This window comes from Mastigoproctus giganteus, chromosome 4 (assembly GCF_048544385.1).
Source record: "Mastigoproctus giganteus isolate SK-2022 chromosome 4, ASM4854438v1, whole genome shotgun sequence".
Classification (NCBI taxonomy): domain Eukaryota; kingdom Metazoa; phylum Arthropoda; class Arachnida; order Uropygi; family Thelyphonidae; genus Mastigoproctus; species Mastigoproctus giganteus.
In genome coordinates this window covers 80,194,717-80,211,421 of record NC_143578.1, presented here as the reverse complement: position 1 = coordinate 80,211,421, position 16,705 = coordinate 80,194,717, and the positions used below count along the sequence as shown (strand labels likewise).

Sequence of the window (16,705 nt, the reverse complement as noted above, 5' to 3'; positions counted from 1 at the left end):
AATGAGTTACCATGATATTGCACTACTTCGAATAAGGAACACTTCACCTAAGGAGAAGACTAATGTTACTTATTCTCAGATGGATACCACCACCCAGATGGCACCGTTTCAGGGCTATTTTGTATTTGTGTGGGATAATAACCCGACTATCCACTTGTCTCTATTAGACTTAGAAAAGCAAAAAGGTAGAGGGAAAGTAGTAGTAGGAGTGGAAGAGGAAAAGAAAAACAGTGTAGAAGAATGAAAGGGACAGTAACTCCTTCAACTCAGACCACTCAAAAACTCAAACTCCTCGAATAGGCAATGCTTCCCCAGCGAAGAAGGCTGTTGTTACCTATTCTTGGAAACTCTGGACATCATCAGCCCCCCCTCCCCCCCAAAGTCACCAAATGCAGACATTGTGGGGATATCAGAGACGTGGATATCAAAATTTGAATATAGGGAGTATAATATGTACAGAAAGGACAAACAGCACAGAAGGAGGGGGGGGGGGGTGATGCAGTTATTCTCTTAGTTGAGAATCGTTAAATCTCAGTCAGTTTGCACTGGAAAAGCAAAAATGAGAGTAGGCTGTATATTATCAGCCTGTGATGAGTATAAGAAACAACTATACAGAGAAATGAAGTTGAGGCCAGTAAATCAGAATGTCTTAAAATGGGAGATATTGACTGAATTTTTTGGTTGGTCACCCACACACTAGCAAGATTTTTGTGGATTTATTGGATGATTATTTTCTAAAACAGCATGTTAAAGAGGCAACAAGAAGGAGCAGTATTCTTAATCTGATTATCAGCAATTATTCTTCATGCATTAAGCACCTGGGTAAAAGACCCACTGGGTGGCAGTGATCACAGAACGTTGATGTGAGGTTTACTTAAATACATAACTATTGTCACAGGTAAATGGAAGAGCTTTCGCTTTCATAATGGTGACTACAGTGGTCAGTGTTTTTTTTTTTTTTTTTTTTAATTCTATATTGTGGGACCACCTGATGATACCAACAGCAAATTCTAAATGGGAAGCATACAGAGAAGCAATCTTAAAAGCTACTAGGCTTTTCGCACCAAATAAGAAATAGCATTATAGCCATTAAACCTAAATGGATGTCAGATGGACTGATGAGACTTGTGGCAGAGTAGATAAATGCATGGGATGCATATAAAGTAGCAGGTGGTACAGAAGCCTGTGGTAGAAATTAACTAGTCTGTAAGTAAGTCACAGAGGAGGTTAGACAATCTAAGACAGATTACAAGAAGTCTCGGCTAAAGAATGCCAAGAAAAGCAGCAAAGACTTCTTTACTTATATTAACAGTAGACGCAAGGGAGTTAAATCACATTAGTCCACTTGCTGTCAGTAGTTTAACTGTTAATGATCCTGCTCAGTTTGCTAACAAACTGAATACATATTTTACATCTACATTCACACATGTATGCTAGAAGTTCATCAAAATATAAGAGGGAGCTAAATGATTTTATGATAACAAAAAGGCAAATAGAAGAGAAATTGTTGAAGATTAACATAAAAAAGGTTACTTGGGTGGATGGAATATATCCAGTTATATAAGGCAGCAGAGGATATATGCAAACCCTTAATCAGAATTATAAGAGCATCTTTGGATTCAGGTGAGGTCCCTATGGACTGGAGATATGCTAATGTATCCCCACTTCACAAACAGGATCAAAAAGTGACATGAGTAATTACAGATCTGTTAGCTTAACTTCTAATTTGGGGAAAATAATAGAATTGTGGTTAAAGTAGTACTGCAGGACCATCTACACAGGAACACATTTCTACTGCAATCGCAGCATGGATTTGTTAAGGGGCCATCTTGTCTAACCAAGCTGAGTGTGACACAGTAACAAAGGAACTGGATGGAAAAAAAATAATTTTGACATATAATTAGATTTCAGAAAAGCTTTTGATAATGGTACATGTACAAGACTGCTATACAAATTGGAGCATTGTGGTATCTTAGGGCAAGTTACTACTAGAGATAAAGGGATTGTTGAACAGGACAAGACAGTGATTATCAATGAGCACTGCTCTTCTTGGACTAATGTTATTGGTGAAATACCTCAGGGTTCAGTTCTGGGTCCATTATTGTTTTCTATGATACTAGAAAACATAGAAAAACTGTAAACTGTGTTACTATTTATTAATGATATGAACGACGGTATATCAGGCTTAATGTCTAAGTTTATCGATGATACAAAGGTTGGTGGGGTAGTTAATGACAGCAATTGGGATAAGCTGCTGCTACAGGATATATAAAAAAAATTAGGCAGATAGACTGAGAAATGGCAATTCAAGTTTAATACTGACAAATGCAGAATACTTGCATATGGGTAGCAATAATTCCAGATTAACATACCAAATGTGTGGCATTACACGCAGAGTAATGGAAAATGAAAAAGACCTGGGTGTAATTGTACAATCAGATATGAAATTATGTGTGCAGTTCAGACAGGCTGCCAGGACAGCTTGTTGGGGTTTTGTCAATGATATATATAGGAACTTTGCTAGCAGGGATAAGGAGGCAATTATTTTGAGTAATACATATATGTCTGAAGGCCTCATTTTATGAAAAATGTAGAGCTGCTGGAACAGCAAAGGTACAGCAAAGGGCAACAAGATTTGTGAGGAGAACAAAAGGGTAATCTTACGAAGACATGCATTGTTTCTGAAAATTGCAGGATCTGGAAACTAGGCACCTGCAAAGTGATCTGATTGAGATGTTTATGGCTTTAAATGGATTGAGCAAGCTCAGTGCTGTTGGATTTTTCCTCTTGCTCAGACTACACCCATGAAGGGATCATAAATTCAAATTGGGGAAGGATGGTTGCAGGATAGATATGCAGAGGTTTGCCTTCAGCTAGAGGGTTGATGATTGTTGGAACAAACTTCCATCTGTGGTTGTGAAAGTAGGATGGTTGCAGGATAGATATGCAGAGGTTTGCCTTCAGCTAGAGGGTTGATGATTGTTGGAACAAACTTCCATCTGTGGTTGTGAAAGTAGGCAGTTTGAATAAACTCAAGGAGGAACTAGATAAACTGTTAAAGAGGATGAGCCAGTGATGTTGATGGGTTTTTTTTTTTTTTTTTTGCTTATGCCTATAAGCTTGTTTTCTTGCATCATATTCCACTACTATTAATAATGTTCAGGATTTGTGTAATTTTCAAGTACAATGCAAAGATGTTGTTGTGTTAAAAAAAAAAAAAAAAAAAAAAAAATTCTTGCCTGTTTTTCAACAAAATTGCAACAAAAGCACTTGGTATACCACTTGTATCTACTTGAATTTTAATTGGCTTATGGCCTAGGAAAGAGACCTGCAAAAGTCATTTCATGTCTCCTGTGAGAAATATGCGGCTGTTTGATAATTTTATTGCATTTCTTTCTGTAGGAATGCAGTAAAATTATTTCTAATTCCAAATTGTCATTTATTTCTTTTAATAAAGATAATCTGTTGTTTATGTTAGAGATGCTTTCTCTTAATTGGAACACATCTCCTACATAAATTGTAGATGCCCAATTATATAAACAACTTAATTGGACATATATATATACAGGCACTCCTCTACTTATGTATAACTCGCAGATACGTATAAAGCTGTTGTTATGTTCGGTTAGAAGAATCAATTTTGAACACCTTTGTGATATTTTTCTAAAGCAGTTTTTGGTTTATTGGGCTTTTCTGTTGGTGCAATCTATTAAAAACAGATAATAAACTCGATCTTATTGCATTTGCGATGATACTGATAGCTAGAATTCTGTGGAATTTTATGTTATTATGGTGAAATGTGCTTCCCCTTCACTGAAATCTTAATCATACAAAAAGCTCAAGTTCAAATAGCAAAGCTTAGTAAACGGTACTCACTAAGGTGAGTACCATTTACTAAGCTTTGCTATTTGAACTTGAGTCCAATCATATCGGTACTTTAAGAAATCCTACAACTTATCTAATTGTCATATAAAAAGCATAAATAATTTTTCAGAATCTTCTCTTCATCCCTATTTTTTGAGCTTCGTAAAGTTGTTACTCCATATCCCACTTGCACGTATCGTGTTAGTATCAATTTTTGCATGCCATGTTCTTTGTTATTGATTGCTTATCTTTTTTACTGTTTTAAATTTTAAACCACCCCCCAAAATGTCAGTGAACAGAAACATCAACTAGTTAATATGTACATATTACGGTACGTACTAATTAAGCTATGCATGTAAGTGTAAATTTATTTTTATTTTGCTAACCTGTGGGAAATATTCTTCCAATTTTAATGCATCATTTAATTTTATTAATTGGAGGAAGTAAAGTGTAAATTTGTGCTCTATCTTTACTTTTATAGCCTGTGGATAATATTTCTCCTATTTTTGCTTATTGGAATAGCCGTTTAATACAGTTAAAATTCAGTTCGCAAACTGTACAATGTGGATGTGCTGTACAATGACCTGTGGATGTGCTGTACAACGGCACTTACTACATATTGTATAGAGTATTTTGGAGAGTCCATCATAAAGTGATTTGATCGTAGATTAAATTAAATTTCGTATCGTGTTTAGATTAAATTAGTTTTGAATAAATACTGTATTCTAAATTATTATTCATTGTATGTTTTTTCAGCCTCATTTAACTCAGTTACAAATCATAAAATGCTGTACATGATGAGGTTTGTTGGGTGTTATAATCTCAGTGTGTTGTACATGTATTTCGTATCTACAAGACCGAAGTTGGACTTACGTAAAAAAATACCAATTAAGTACGTAAGTCGAGGAGTGCACACACACACACACACACGTTTTTATGTTTTTCATTAATTTCAGTTTCTTTTTTAACATATTTCATTAAAAAAGTTCTTCATAAAAACATCCCACAATTTGATTACATCCTGTGTATAAGGATAAAGCTCTAAAACTGGGAGAATAATAGATGCATGCAACCTTAGCATACCAGGTGATCATTTTAAATGAGAATTGATAAAAATGTGAATAACATAGTATAAAAGAGTGGTGCTTGAGACAAAATTTACAAGTGACAATCTTTATTCTCCTATTGCTTAATTTTCCACAAAAAAATATTGAACATGATCACCATCAGTATCACAACATAATGGGTACCATAAATGATGGTTCAAAAATTCTGCCTGCAGCATTATTCAAATGACATTGAAATTGGGTTGGATTATTGTTGTAGGCATTGTCTTTTATGTAGCCCCGCAAAAATAAGTCTAAAGGTGACAGATCTGGCAAGCATAGTATGGATATACCCTATTCCTTTTGAAATTAGGGAATCTCAGAACAAACGGGCTAGCTTGGCCATAGGCGCATGCAGAGCGTGACTTGTGCTATCTTGCTGAAACCATGTTTTAATGATCTCCTCCTCCTCGGTTTTCCAGGAATTCATGGACTATGTCACCATACCACAGATGTTATGGTTTCTGTAAAAATGATGTGTTCAGGCTTCACCTTCTGCTTGTGGACATTCTGTACATCATATTGGAGTGTTCTGAGAGTTTACATACCTAGTGGCGCCTCTGTAGGCAGGAGCAGCAGTGCGTAGCACACGCTTCTTGATTAGACCGGGGTTCGAGCCCATGACCACCAAATACGGTGAATGTGGAAAGGTCAGGGAATGACCACTGCATATCCCCGGAGCAATATGGCCTTAGTTGCTAATGCTCCTAAAAACCAAATAACAAACAAACATACCTAGTCAGATTAAACCAGGCTTCATTGGAGAAGAGCATAGCCAAGTGGCCAAGTACAAGAGTGCAGTGGGCACACTCTTTGAGTGAACCATGGTTCAAGCCAGCATGACTGCTAATTGTATTCTTGATTTTTTGTAAACTTCTCAGACTTGGTGGTTGTGGTGGAACATAAAAAAGAAACAGGAATGTCTATTCTAACATCTGAGGATCTACGTCACTTTATTCAGTAACCATGTAAATAATGGCTTCATTTTTCATGTTTTCTGGTGGCTGAACTGTTAACATGCACTTTGTATACAGAAACAATGTTAATTTTTCTCATTTGCTGCAGGACAATTGTTTTATGACATCCTTTTATTATGCAAGCCTCCATATTGACCTATGTCGATTTGCTGCCAGACTCTCTCTATAGGCTAAACATACAGGGGCTCACATCTGGTGGGTATGGGCTTGGCAAACCCAGGGTCTTGTGCTGGATATCATCATTCTTCGCTTTCTTGGTGATTCCCTTCTACTTTTGACTCTCTCTCTCTCTCTCTCTCTCTCTCTCTCTCTCTCTCTCTCTCTCTCTCTCTCAGGGTAATGCAGGAATTTTTTTTGGCTGGTGCAGCATAAGCCTCAGGCTTCCTTGCACCATACAGCTAATAATAATAATACCCCCTGCCACAATCACTGATATGCACACAACTCACAGCATTCATATTTTCTTATGAAATGTGTCTCATTGAACATTTTCATGTGATTCCTTATGAGATTGAAATTACTGCAAAAAAAATCATGTTGGGTTCTTTTAAATAATTGTTTTGAGGTAAGGTTCAATCATGAATACACATTCTTCTGTACTGAACATTTTTATATACTGCCTGCACTGTGCATATATATTGGAGTACACCACATACTGGCTAATGACTACATCAAGGGAGGGATATAAAAAGGGGTGGGTTCTACAAATTTAAAATTTTCTGATTGTAAATTTCATATCTCTAGCACTCTTTTGTTGAAAGTTATCCTCATTTTCATGGATTCTTATTTAAAAATGATCACCATTTATAAAGGTGTCTTTATAAGAGGGTTAGAAGTTTTGTTAAATGTAATCTTAGAGAAGAATAGTCAGGTTTAAAGCCAAATAGAGGGCATCAGAATCAGGAATAATAAGCAGTATGAGAGCATGCGTGCACACACCCACACACTGAATGATTACTGAATTATGACCACTGTCTGCTGTGGAATCTCATATGTCTGAGTGTGCTGTGGATCATTATATGGGATATTGTTCTTTTATTCCCCTTATTGTATTGTGATGTCAAATGTAGCACAGTGACCTGCCATTGAGCCCATACAATGCACTGCACCCTTCATTTACCACAAACATCCACCTGTAATGTCCGATATAATCTTGATTGTGATTCATAATCTGACTTGGTGATTTCATTTTGGAATGGGATAAAGTTGAGATTTTCTATCAGTTTGTGAAGTGTGTATTGCTTTGGGTCATCTGTACTTCTGCAGCTACAATTAAGATCAAAAGAGTTTACTCTTTTGTGAATTGTAGCTGCAGATGCACAGATTTCTGCTTTATGGTGCCTGGGTGGATGATACAATACAAGTATTCCTTTGGATCTTTATAGCTCTGTTATATTGTGAAGTACTATAGATACTGCATTGCACCCATTTCATTTATACATCTTTATGTGCTCCTTAATACTAGAACTGCCAGCTAACAAAAATACCTGAAACTACAATTGCCAGTCATTTTGACCACTATGCATAAAATACTTTTAAGTTGTGTTTTCAACATTTTATTATAAACATTGATATAAAGTAACTGGAAACAGTACATGGCATTGTGCTTATGGTAATACACATAAAAGTAATATTTCTGATAGCAAAAATTTGAAAACTTTTGTCTAGGAAATAAACTGAAGTTTGAAAATTAATTTTCACAATTTAAGCAAATGACAGTTTTGTTTCCAACAGTTCCTGTACACTTTCTACATACATACCTTTTACACACAGTGCACATTTCTGTAGTTTTGTTTGCCTTGCATCACCTAATTTGGCATTGATACCTTTTTAGAGTTTTAACATGGCAACTATGGTTACTGGTTTGAGCTGCTGCTCTCTCTCTCTCTCTGAATCTATATATATTTTTTTCTGAGTTCTTCAACTAGATTCATAACTTTCCCTGTAATTTCTTTATAAATAATATAATCCAAGTGATCCTATTGATTACTACAATAGTGAATATGGCCGCTGTAGCCATGTGCAAGGGTACATAAGTACATGTGCCTTGAGTTATCTGGGATTCAACCCTGTGACTGCTAAATACAGTGCTGTTTCTTGTATTCTCTTTCTCTTGTGAAATCCTCTGACCATGTGACCATCCCAGAGTATAAACAGAAAATTTATTTATTTTATATATTATAAAAGATATGAACCAGCCATCTATGTGAAGCTGCTTTTATTGAATATTTTTTAGCCATTTGGTCTAAAACATTGACCTCATACTTTGTTTCATTGTAATATAGTAATGTGTGTCAAGCTGCTTCTTTGTACCATTACTTATTGCAACACTTGTATGAAGTGTATTCAAGGTTTGACATTTTTATTTGCTTTGGCCTGATAATTCATCAGAGTGCAATCATCAAGTTTGAAAACTGAAGTGGAATATAATTCTGACTTCTTTTTTATGGATGTTGGAACTGCATGATTCCAGTGTGTTTTTTTTTTTTTTGTTTGTTTGTTTGTTTTTTGGCTAATTTCTTTGCCAATTGAGTAAAGAAGCTATCAGTGGTTACATTTCTACCTCGATTCAGAAATAGTTCAGACAACACATTCAGGAAGTGGTTGACTAGCTGGATGCATATTGTCTCCTCAAATAAGGAAAGCCATTTGGTGATATTTTCAAGTTATGTTAGCTGTCAACCAAAACTTTATACCAAATTTGTCTGTTTTTTTTTTTTTTTTGGCCACATGCTGTGTAAATCTGTATCTAGCTTTAGTTGGAAATAGCTGCTTATCTATTATAATGTTTGCTACAGATATATAGCAAGCTTTACAGTTGGAAATAAATTTGCACCATATTTCTGAAGCTAAAACAAATTTATCATTTCCTAGATGCTCCTTTCTTGAAGAAAATATGTTGAGGCTTATGAACTGTTTAATTTCACAAAAGTTGTGTGACAGTGTGTGGTGAAAATTTTGAGGCCATCATACAGTTGAGCATAAACTATCCAGTTCTAAATTTTTAGCACCATATGCTCCATGAGCTAAAAGTATGTGATAAAAGCATCAAATTCTTAAATGAATGTAGACCAATTATTATCCTTCAGTTGTCTTCACACTTTGATTTCAGTGCAGTTCTGTATTTTATCATTGAAGTATCTTCTGTGTTAAGCACATTTATATGAAATGCACTTAACACAGAGTCCATATACACATTTTGTCTTGCATAAGAAGTATTGGCCTACGGTTATCATGAAAAAGTGTTAGACCACCCAGCTGATGTGGATGAATTAAACAGGTACTTTGCATCTGTCTTTACTGAAGAGAGAGAGAGAGAGAGAGAGAGAGAGAGAGAGAGAGAGAGAGAGAGAGAGAGAGAGACTCCATGCTGAGAAGAGGCTGTGTGAATGAGGCTGAGTCATATGAAATTAGTGATTTTGAAATTACAGTTGACTGCTTATTAGAAAAACTTTCAAGCATAAAAGCAAGTAAGGACTCCTGGAGTGGATGTAAAATGACTGCCAGGGAGTGTATTGAACCATTGAAATTATGAGGGCATATTTGTACTCGGGAGAGATTCCTTTGGATTGGAGAAATGGCAGTGTATTACCACTACATAAACATGGTGCTAAGAGCAAGGCCTGAAACTACAGACCGGTTAGTCTGACCTCAGTGGTAGGTAAAATCTTAGACACAATGATTCAGAATTCAATCCAGGGACATTTAGATAGATAAAGCATTCTGAATAACACACAACATGGTTTTGTTAAGGGAAAATCATGTTTAACTAATTTAGTAGGCTATTTTGACACAGTTACCCATGAACTGAATGTAGGGAAGAACAATTTCGACATGGTTTATTTGGATTTTAGCGAGGCATCTGATTTAGTCCCTCATGAGAGTTTACTGTATAAGCTGGAATGCATTGGGATTACTGGAAAAATTCCAAGATGGATTGCTCAGTGGCTGCAGGGTAGAAGGCAGAGAAGGTTGAAATTAATGGATAGTCTTCAGATTGATGTAAAGTCAGAAATGGAGTCCCCCCAAGGATCAGTTCTTGGACCACTTTTGTTTCTGATTTTCATAAACGACATCGACGAAGGGATAGAAGGTGTGGTGTCAAAATTTGCAGATGACGTAAAGATTGGTAGAGTAGTTAATGATCAGTACCAAGCAGCACTCCTTCAGGATGACTTGAACAGGCTCCAGGAATGGTCAGAAAAGTGGCAGCTATGTTTTAATGCAACAAGCTGCAAGATCTCACACTTGGGAAATAGCAACCCCAGAGTAAATTATATACTTGGTGGGGTTGAGTTAAAAACAGTAGAGAAAGAAAGGGATCTGGGAATTATAATATGGTAGATATGAAGTTTTCTGAGCAGTGTAAAGAGTCAGCGAGGAAAGCCCATGGTGTCTTATCAATGATTTATTGAACATTATCTTGTAGAGATCATAGTTCCACTGTATAAGGAAATTGTAAGACTATATTTGGAATATTATATCCGAGTATAGAGACCTCATCTGAAAACAGACATTGAGCTTCTTGAAAAGGTCCAAAGACAAGCAACTTGCAAGGTTGAGATCAGCAAAAGGGCAACCATACAAGGAAAGACTGATTGTGTGGGTCTGCAGAGCTTGGCAATCAGGAAACCTCAGAGTTGACCTGATTGAGGCTCTGATAGTGATTAGTAAAATGAATGAAGGTGGAAATTTAATTGTTATGAATAATTCCAGAACTATGTACAGGGCATAAATTCAAATTACAGGGAAGAGGTTTAGACTAGAGAGTTTTCTTTAGTGGGAAGGAAGTTTTCTTTTAGCCAGCAAGTTGTTGATTGCTGGAACATGTTGCTTTTGCAGGTAGTTGAGGCCAACAGTTTGAATAAATTCAAATGTCAACTGGATAGTTACCTGTATTAAGAGGGGAAACAAATAATTTGTATTTTTTTCTATTTATGGATTTTTTTTTGGCCAGTGCAACAAAAGCATGTGGCTTCCTTGCACTATATGGCTATTGTTGTTACTATATCAGTTTCTGTTAATCCATTAATTGTGCATGTATTAAAACAGTATCCTGCATTAACTTTTTCACTAATGAAAAGTCTACTAATAAAGGGTAATGTGGCTCTTCACTGCTCACATGGATATGTTATTCTACTCTGGAGTGGCTATTTCTACTTATTACAGAACCATTTAGGTAAAAGTGAGCTTCTATCCATGAGATAGCCAATACTTGATCTTTATTTTGAACAACCTTGTCAATTATTCTTGATAACTTTCATAATCCAGTAGTTCTAACTTATGGGATGTTAATGCTTTGATTTGTACAGTACATATGAATATTCTTGTTTGGGAAGTGTTTATATATTTAGTTTGTATTTCTCTTAAATATGCCATCTAAAAGAAAAGCAAGTGATCCAGAGGGATTATATAGGTTCGAAATGCAAACACAAGTTATCTATTGTGGAAAAAGTTGTATTTTGAACTCAACAATATTACCACTTTGGTAAAGTAACTGTGAAGCCTTTCTGGTTGATTTAGTAATTGTATAATTGTATATTTTTCGTAGCATGCACTATGAACGTACAGTGGTCCGACAAGGAAAACATCCTAAGTTTTTTGGTTTTGGGACAGTTGCCCCCCCTCCCCCTTTAATAGGATTAGTCCTTTTATCTTCTGTACATTTTTTCCTTGTTATTTATATGAATTATTGATTTTATTATACTTGTAGTGTTACTTATTATTTAAAATGCATTCAACATAAAAATAGTTTAACTGAAAATAGTATTAATATGTATGGATTTCATTTATTGTAGTTCATTATTTTGCTAGATGATAATTTTTACTTTTCATGTTGCAGTCTAAAGCAGCATATGTCCTGTTTTATATGCGCCGAGACCCAAATTCTACAAACCGCAACACATCAAGGCATATTTCTGCAGCATTGGGTGCACCACCTACCAGTCCAGATGATGATGCACTTTCAGCCTCTAGTGAAGAAGACTGCAGTATGGATGTAAATTAAGGAAAACACAAAATAGTAATGTGAAAGCCCAGAGTACTGTTGTTCACCTCTGTAGGGTGAGTGAGGGCTGTTGTTGCCCCCTGTGAAGTGTTCGAGAAGCATCACTTGTCTGTGTGAACAGTTGTTGTATTCAGACGTGAGAAGGATAAGCCATCCCTTGATTCTGATGAACTAGCACTGCCACATAGTGCTTTTCTCAGGAGCCTCAGAACAGCTTTGCATGTAACTAGTTGTAGATAATTTGCACCTGTAAGGAAGTGTGCAGCTACTCCAGTTTACTGTAACTTAATTCATGGCCTGAACAAGAGTTCCAAGTTGGCCTGGACATTTGTGGCCTGTTTCACCTTGTTTCTCTGTATTTATTTGGAGGTCTTGTAATTTGCATTATGTAAAAATCAACTTCTTAATAGAACTGTGCAGTGTTCAATTGTTATATAGCAGTATGATATGCTCAATTATATTGTGACAGACATTAAATTAAAAAATTTGATGCCACTCAAAAATTAATAGCACTAATTAAGAAAGTTTTGGACCAGTCTGGAAAGGAGGGGGGAAGTAAAAATTATTTTATTAACTTAAAGTTGCAAAGGTAGAAATTTTGTGTACAAATAAAGCTTCCTGTTTTTTGAAAATTTTTGTTGTATGACATAGAATGGTCAGTGTGCCTTGACTAATTCAGTAATTGAATTTCTTTAAAAAAATTTATTTATTCGTATTTGGTATTAAAGAATTTTATTAATATATTTCAGCTCTTATTCATAGTCTTTTTTATTGTTTTCATTCAACAAAGATTTCTACCTTTTCAGCACATGGTGTGTTGTGTGTGGTTACTCTGCACATACATTTTACGTATGTGTGTAAAACTATCCATTTTCCTAATAAATGCCTAAAAGGAATGTATAATTCAGATACGAATAAAATGCTGAAATCTGTATCATCTCTCTCTCTCTCTCTCTCTCTCTCTCTCTCTCTCTCTCTCTCTCTCTCTCTCTCTCAGCCATATTTTTTCCATCATATATATATATTACAATGCCAATATTCATTATAAATTACAAAATTAAACATTACACTATGATTCTTATTTCTACATTCTGAAAAACATGGGACTAGGAATAAATAGGATCCAGTACTTGGTAAGAAACTTGATGGAATATTTTTAAAATTAGTTGTCTGTTCTTTCACAGAATTCTCTATTTACTGTAGGTTAAACCAGAAATGCCTATATTTGGGAAGACTCATCCTGCCTTTTTAACATCTTTATACATAAGCTGGCGTGCAGTTTGTCCTGAAGGTTCAAATAAAAATGTTACTTGTTGTTCTGTTGTCAAGCTTTAGAATTTGTGTTTCAGCTTCTGGAGCTTTGCTCAACATTCTTTCAAATACATATCATTCAAAAATTACAAATATTAGTTAGCCTCAGTGTTCAGTTGAAGTTGCCTTGTTTTTCAAAATAATAGGGCTTGTCAGGTATAAATTCTTATCCAGAGCCATCAGAGTTTAATAACAGAAAAACTTCATAAATCCTGAATTCAAAAAATAAATAAAATCATAGAAATTAACTACAAAGTATTAGTATTAATAAAAGTAAACCAATGCAAGGCACCCAGTCTCATTCAATATCAGCTGATGCCATCCAGACATCTGTTTAACCCTTCCTTAAATTTACATAACCTATCAGATTCTGTAGGTTAGATGATAATTTGTTCTACTTCTTTACCTAAAAGGGAATTTTTTTTTTTTAAATCCAGTCTGTGTTTTTAGTTTTTTCCACCTGTGAAAAGAAAAGAGATAACCCTGTTATTCAATTTATTATTAAAGTCCTCAAAAACACTCTGAAGACATTCTGTCTTGAGACTTTTCAGCCCACCGAAGTCTCTCGCTTTCACTCTGTGCATATATATAGGAATGCTTATTTGCAACAATTATGAATCTTGTTCGTTGCATATCACTGTAATTTTACCAGCAGCTCCACATCCTGAAAATGTTTGGTATTCCAAACATTTGTACAGTACTCAAAATGTGGCCTAACCAGGACTGTTATCATTTTTGCAAGAGGTAATTATTCCAGTGGAATTATTACTTTAATGAAGAAACACACCTTGCTGCACTGAATAAAGATAATTTTAATTTAATAAATTATTAGTAATATGCATTACAAATTCCAGACATTTCAGAACTCTGTGGTTCCTTATGTGGGAAATGCTAAAATTATAAAGTTATAAGAGAACATAACTATAAAATACATTCTGATACAATTACATATACAATGCCCTCCCATTCATGTTTACCCTTGAAAGAAATAATAAATATCCAGGAAAAATAAGAAAGTCCAGCAACCCTCTTATTTCTCCATATCATCAGACTCAACTACGTGGAAGCATCTTGTTCCAGTGATCTGTAACTCACTACCAGGAGGAAATTTCCAACAACCCAATTTACAGTTTCTCATATTCACTTTACTATCCATTCTCTCAGCTTTATAAACCTTGGTTAGATACCCTCTAAGACCTGGTTCCTCTAAGACAAGCTCTATAGGCATATTGAATGTTTCTCGTATGAGCACCCTTTAGCCACTCTTGGTGGACCTCTTCAAGGTGGTGGGGTTTATTTGTTCAAGTTATTGCATCCATACCTGGACATTAAACAACCTAACATTATATGCTCTGCAGTTCAAGCACATACCAAACTGTAATCCATTAAGGATTTTACATTTGATCTCAATATTTTTCAGTTTATATATCAATCGCTCGTATGCGGCCAATTCAAATACAGTAGAACATCGGTTATCTGGGATAATTTGAAAGGCTGATCTTACTTTTTTTTTTTTTATTAACTGGTAGTCCTTGAGGTTGTCACAGACATTCTCTCAGATATGCCAGATAAGCTGCACTTGCTACCTGGGAGTCTAAAACGCTGATGGAACTGATATTCGGGTGACACTCAAGTCAAGTGGACCCAATTTCGGTGAAGTCCGGACGGTCTGTGACAACCAAATCCTCTGCTTGCACCTTCACGATGGTGGGACTGTTAGTAATCCTGGGTATAACCCACAAGCACAAGCACACTGTGGGTGACCATCCAGGTGTGAACCAACATAAGCAGGGGTCGATGTGTGGCACACCCACACCACATGTAGAAATGCCGACCCTCTGTGTTACCAGGCAATACTAGGTGGTAGATTACTCTCATCAACCGGTGCAGTACCACCACTTTGCTTAATGGAGGCTTGAAGTGGTGGAACCCATGTTTAGTCTCCAGAGCTAAGTTCCGGTCAACCCTTCCCCATCATGCAGTATGACTGATGACTTTTGAGGTTATGATGGACATCATGGCGCAATCCAGTCATCCTTACATTTCTAGGGTACAGCTCTAAAACGGTGTTTGCAGGCCGGCCGCTAGTTAGTACACAGAACCGAACCTATTGGTAACTTTGTAGGAGGCTTGGCTTCCGGATCAGATAGTGTATAATCTTGCTACCTCTACTCTGCCAGATAGTGACTGGAGGGAGTCCAAGTAGTGTGTATGCGAGAGGGACATTGTCGAGGCCACGTTATGTCAAGGATTTGGGTATATTCTTACCATGTGTACACCATATCCAAAAAATTCATTACTTCATACAGCATGTCCCTCCACTTTCTTACTATTGAATGCACCATGAATTGTCAAACTAATAGAGGAAACTTATCTGTGAAAAGATCTAAACCTCCCAACCACTTCCTAGTCCGTTTCACAAATATATACGTGGTCTCAATTCTAATCTCAACGATGTTCATTTCCACTTGCAGTCTGCCAAACCCAATGTACTTTTTCTGACAGAATCTCAGTTATCGGTTGATTCAACTACTCTAATCAAAGTTGCCCAAATTATTCGCTGTATGATTCCTTTTGCCTCAAAGGTACTTGTGCATATGTCCGTTCTGATATTCCCTGTCAGAGACTTGGCAATTTGGAATCTCCTCTCTTTGATCTTCTCTGGCTTAAAATCCCTCTACCTCATTGTGTTAAATTCATCTGTTGTCTCTACCGTTCTCCCAAATCCACTGATCACCTGGAGCTCTTCGACTTCCCCTCTTTGCAACTTGACTTTCTGCAGTCCAACTTTCCTGTGAGGTAATTTTCCTTGGTGATGTTAATGTTCACAACTCCAGCTGGCTTCTGTTTTCTAGTCACACCGACCCAGCTGAAACTCGCAATTACTAATGACCTTGCCCAGATTGTTCATTTACCTACAAAAATACCGGACAATCCTAACCATACAGCCAACATGCTTGATCTTTTTCTCACAAACAACCCTTCTAAGTACACGGTCGAAGTGGTGGTCCTTTAGGCACATTAGATCACAACTTGGTGATTGTATCTTCTGTCTAAAAAATATATAAATTCATACACCGACCATTGAATAAAATTTTAAAATTTAATTTTATTCAATGGTCGGTGTATGAATTTATATATTTTTTAGACATGAGTTTTCCTGACCTCAGAGGCCTCTTTCAGGATATTGATTGTATCTTCTCCAATGGAGCCTTTATCTCATGGCTATTCCCAAATTCGTTGTTTGGCATTACAAGAATGCAAAATGGGACGGCCTGCGAGATTTCTTTTCCTTGGTCGGATTACTGTTACAAAACTTCTGATGTCAACGTTTGCTCATATCGTGTCAGTGAAATTATTCTTGTAGGAATGGAATCCTTTATTCTGCATTCCTCTTTAAAATCTCATTTTTAACTAAACCTTGGTTATCCAATAAATGT

General features: G+C 36.1%; 1 protein-coding gene across 2 annotated transcripts in view; it reads left to right on the top strand.

Moving 5' to 3' along the window:
- LOC150086864 (ubiquitin carboxyl-terminal hydrolase 4-like) overlaps positions 1-12,623 on the top strand; it is a 475,539-nt gene extending 462,916 nt beyond the window's left edge. Inside the window, exon 21 of one of the 2 annotated variants that reach the window (XM_090372782.1) lies at positions 11,790-12,623. In XM_090372782.1, coding sequence (XP_090228908.1) covers positions 11,790-11,954 — 165 coding nt within the window. In that variant the 3' untranslated portion in view covers positions 11,955-12,623. The remainder of the gene's footprint in view (positions 1-11,789) is intronic. The other variant, XM_090372781.1, reaches the window with a different exon arrangement.
- Positions 12,624-16,705: the final 4,082 nt, after the last annotated feature.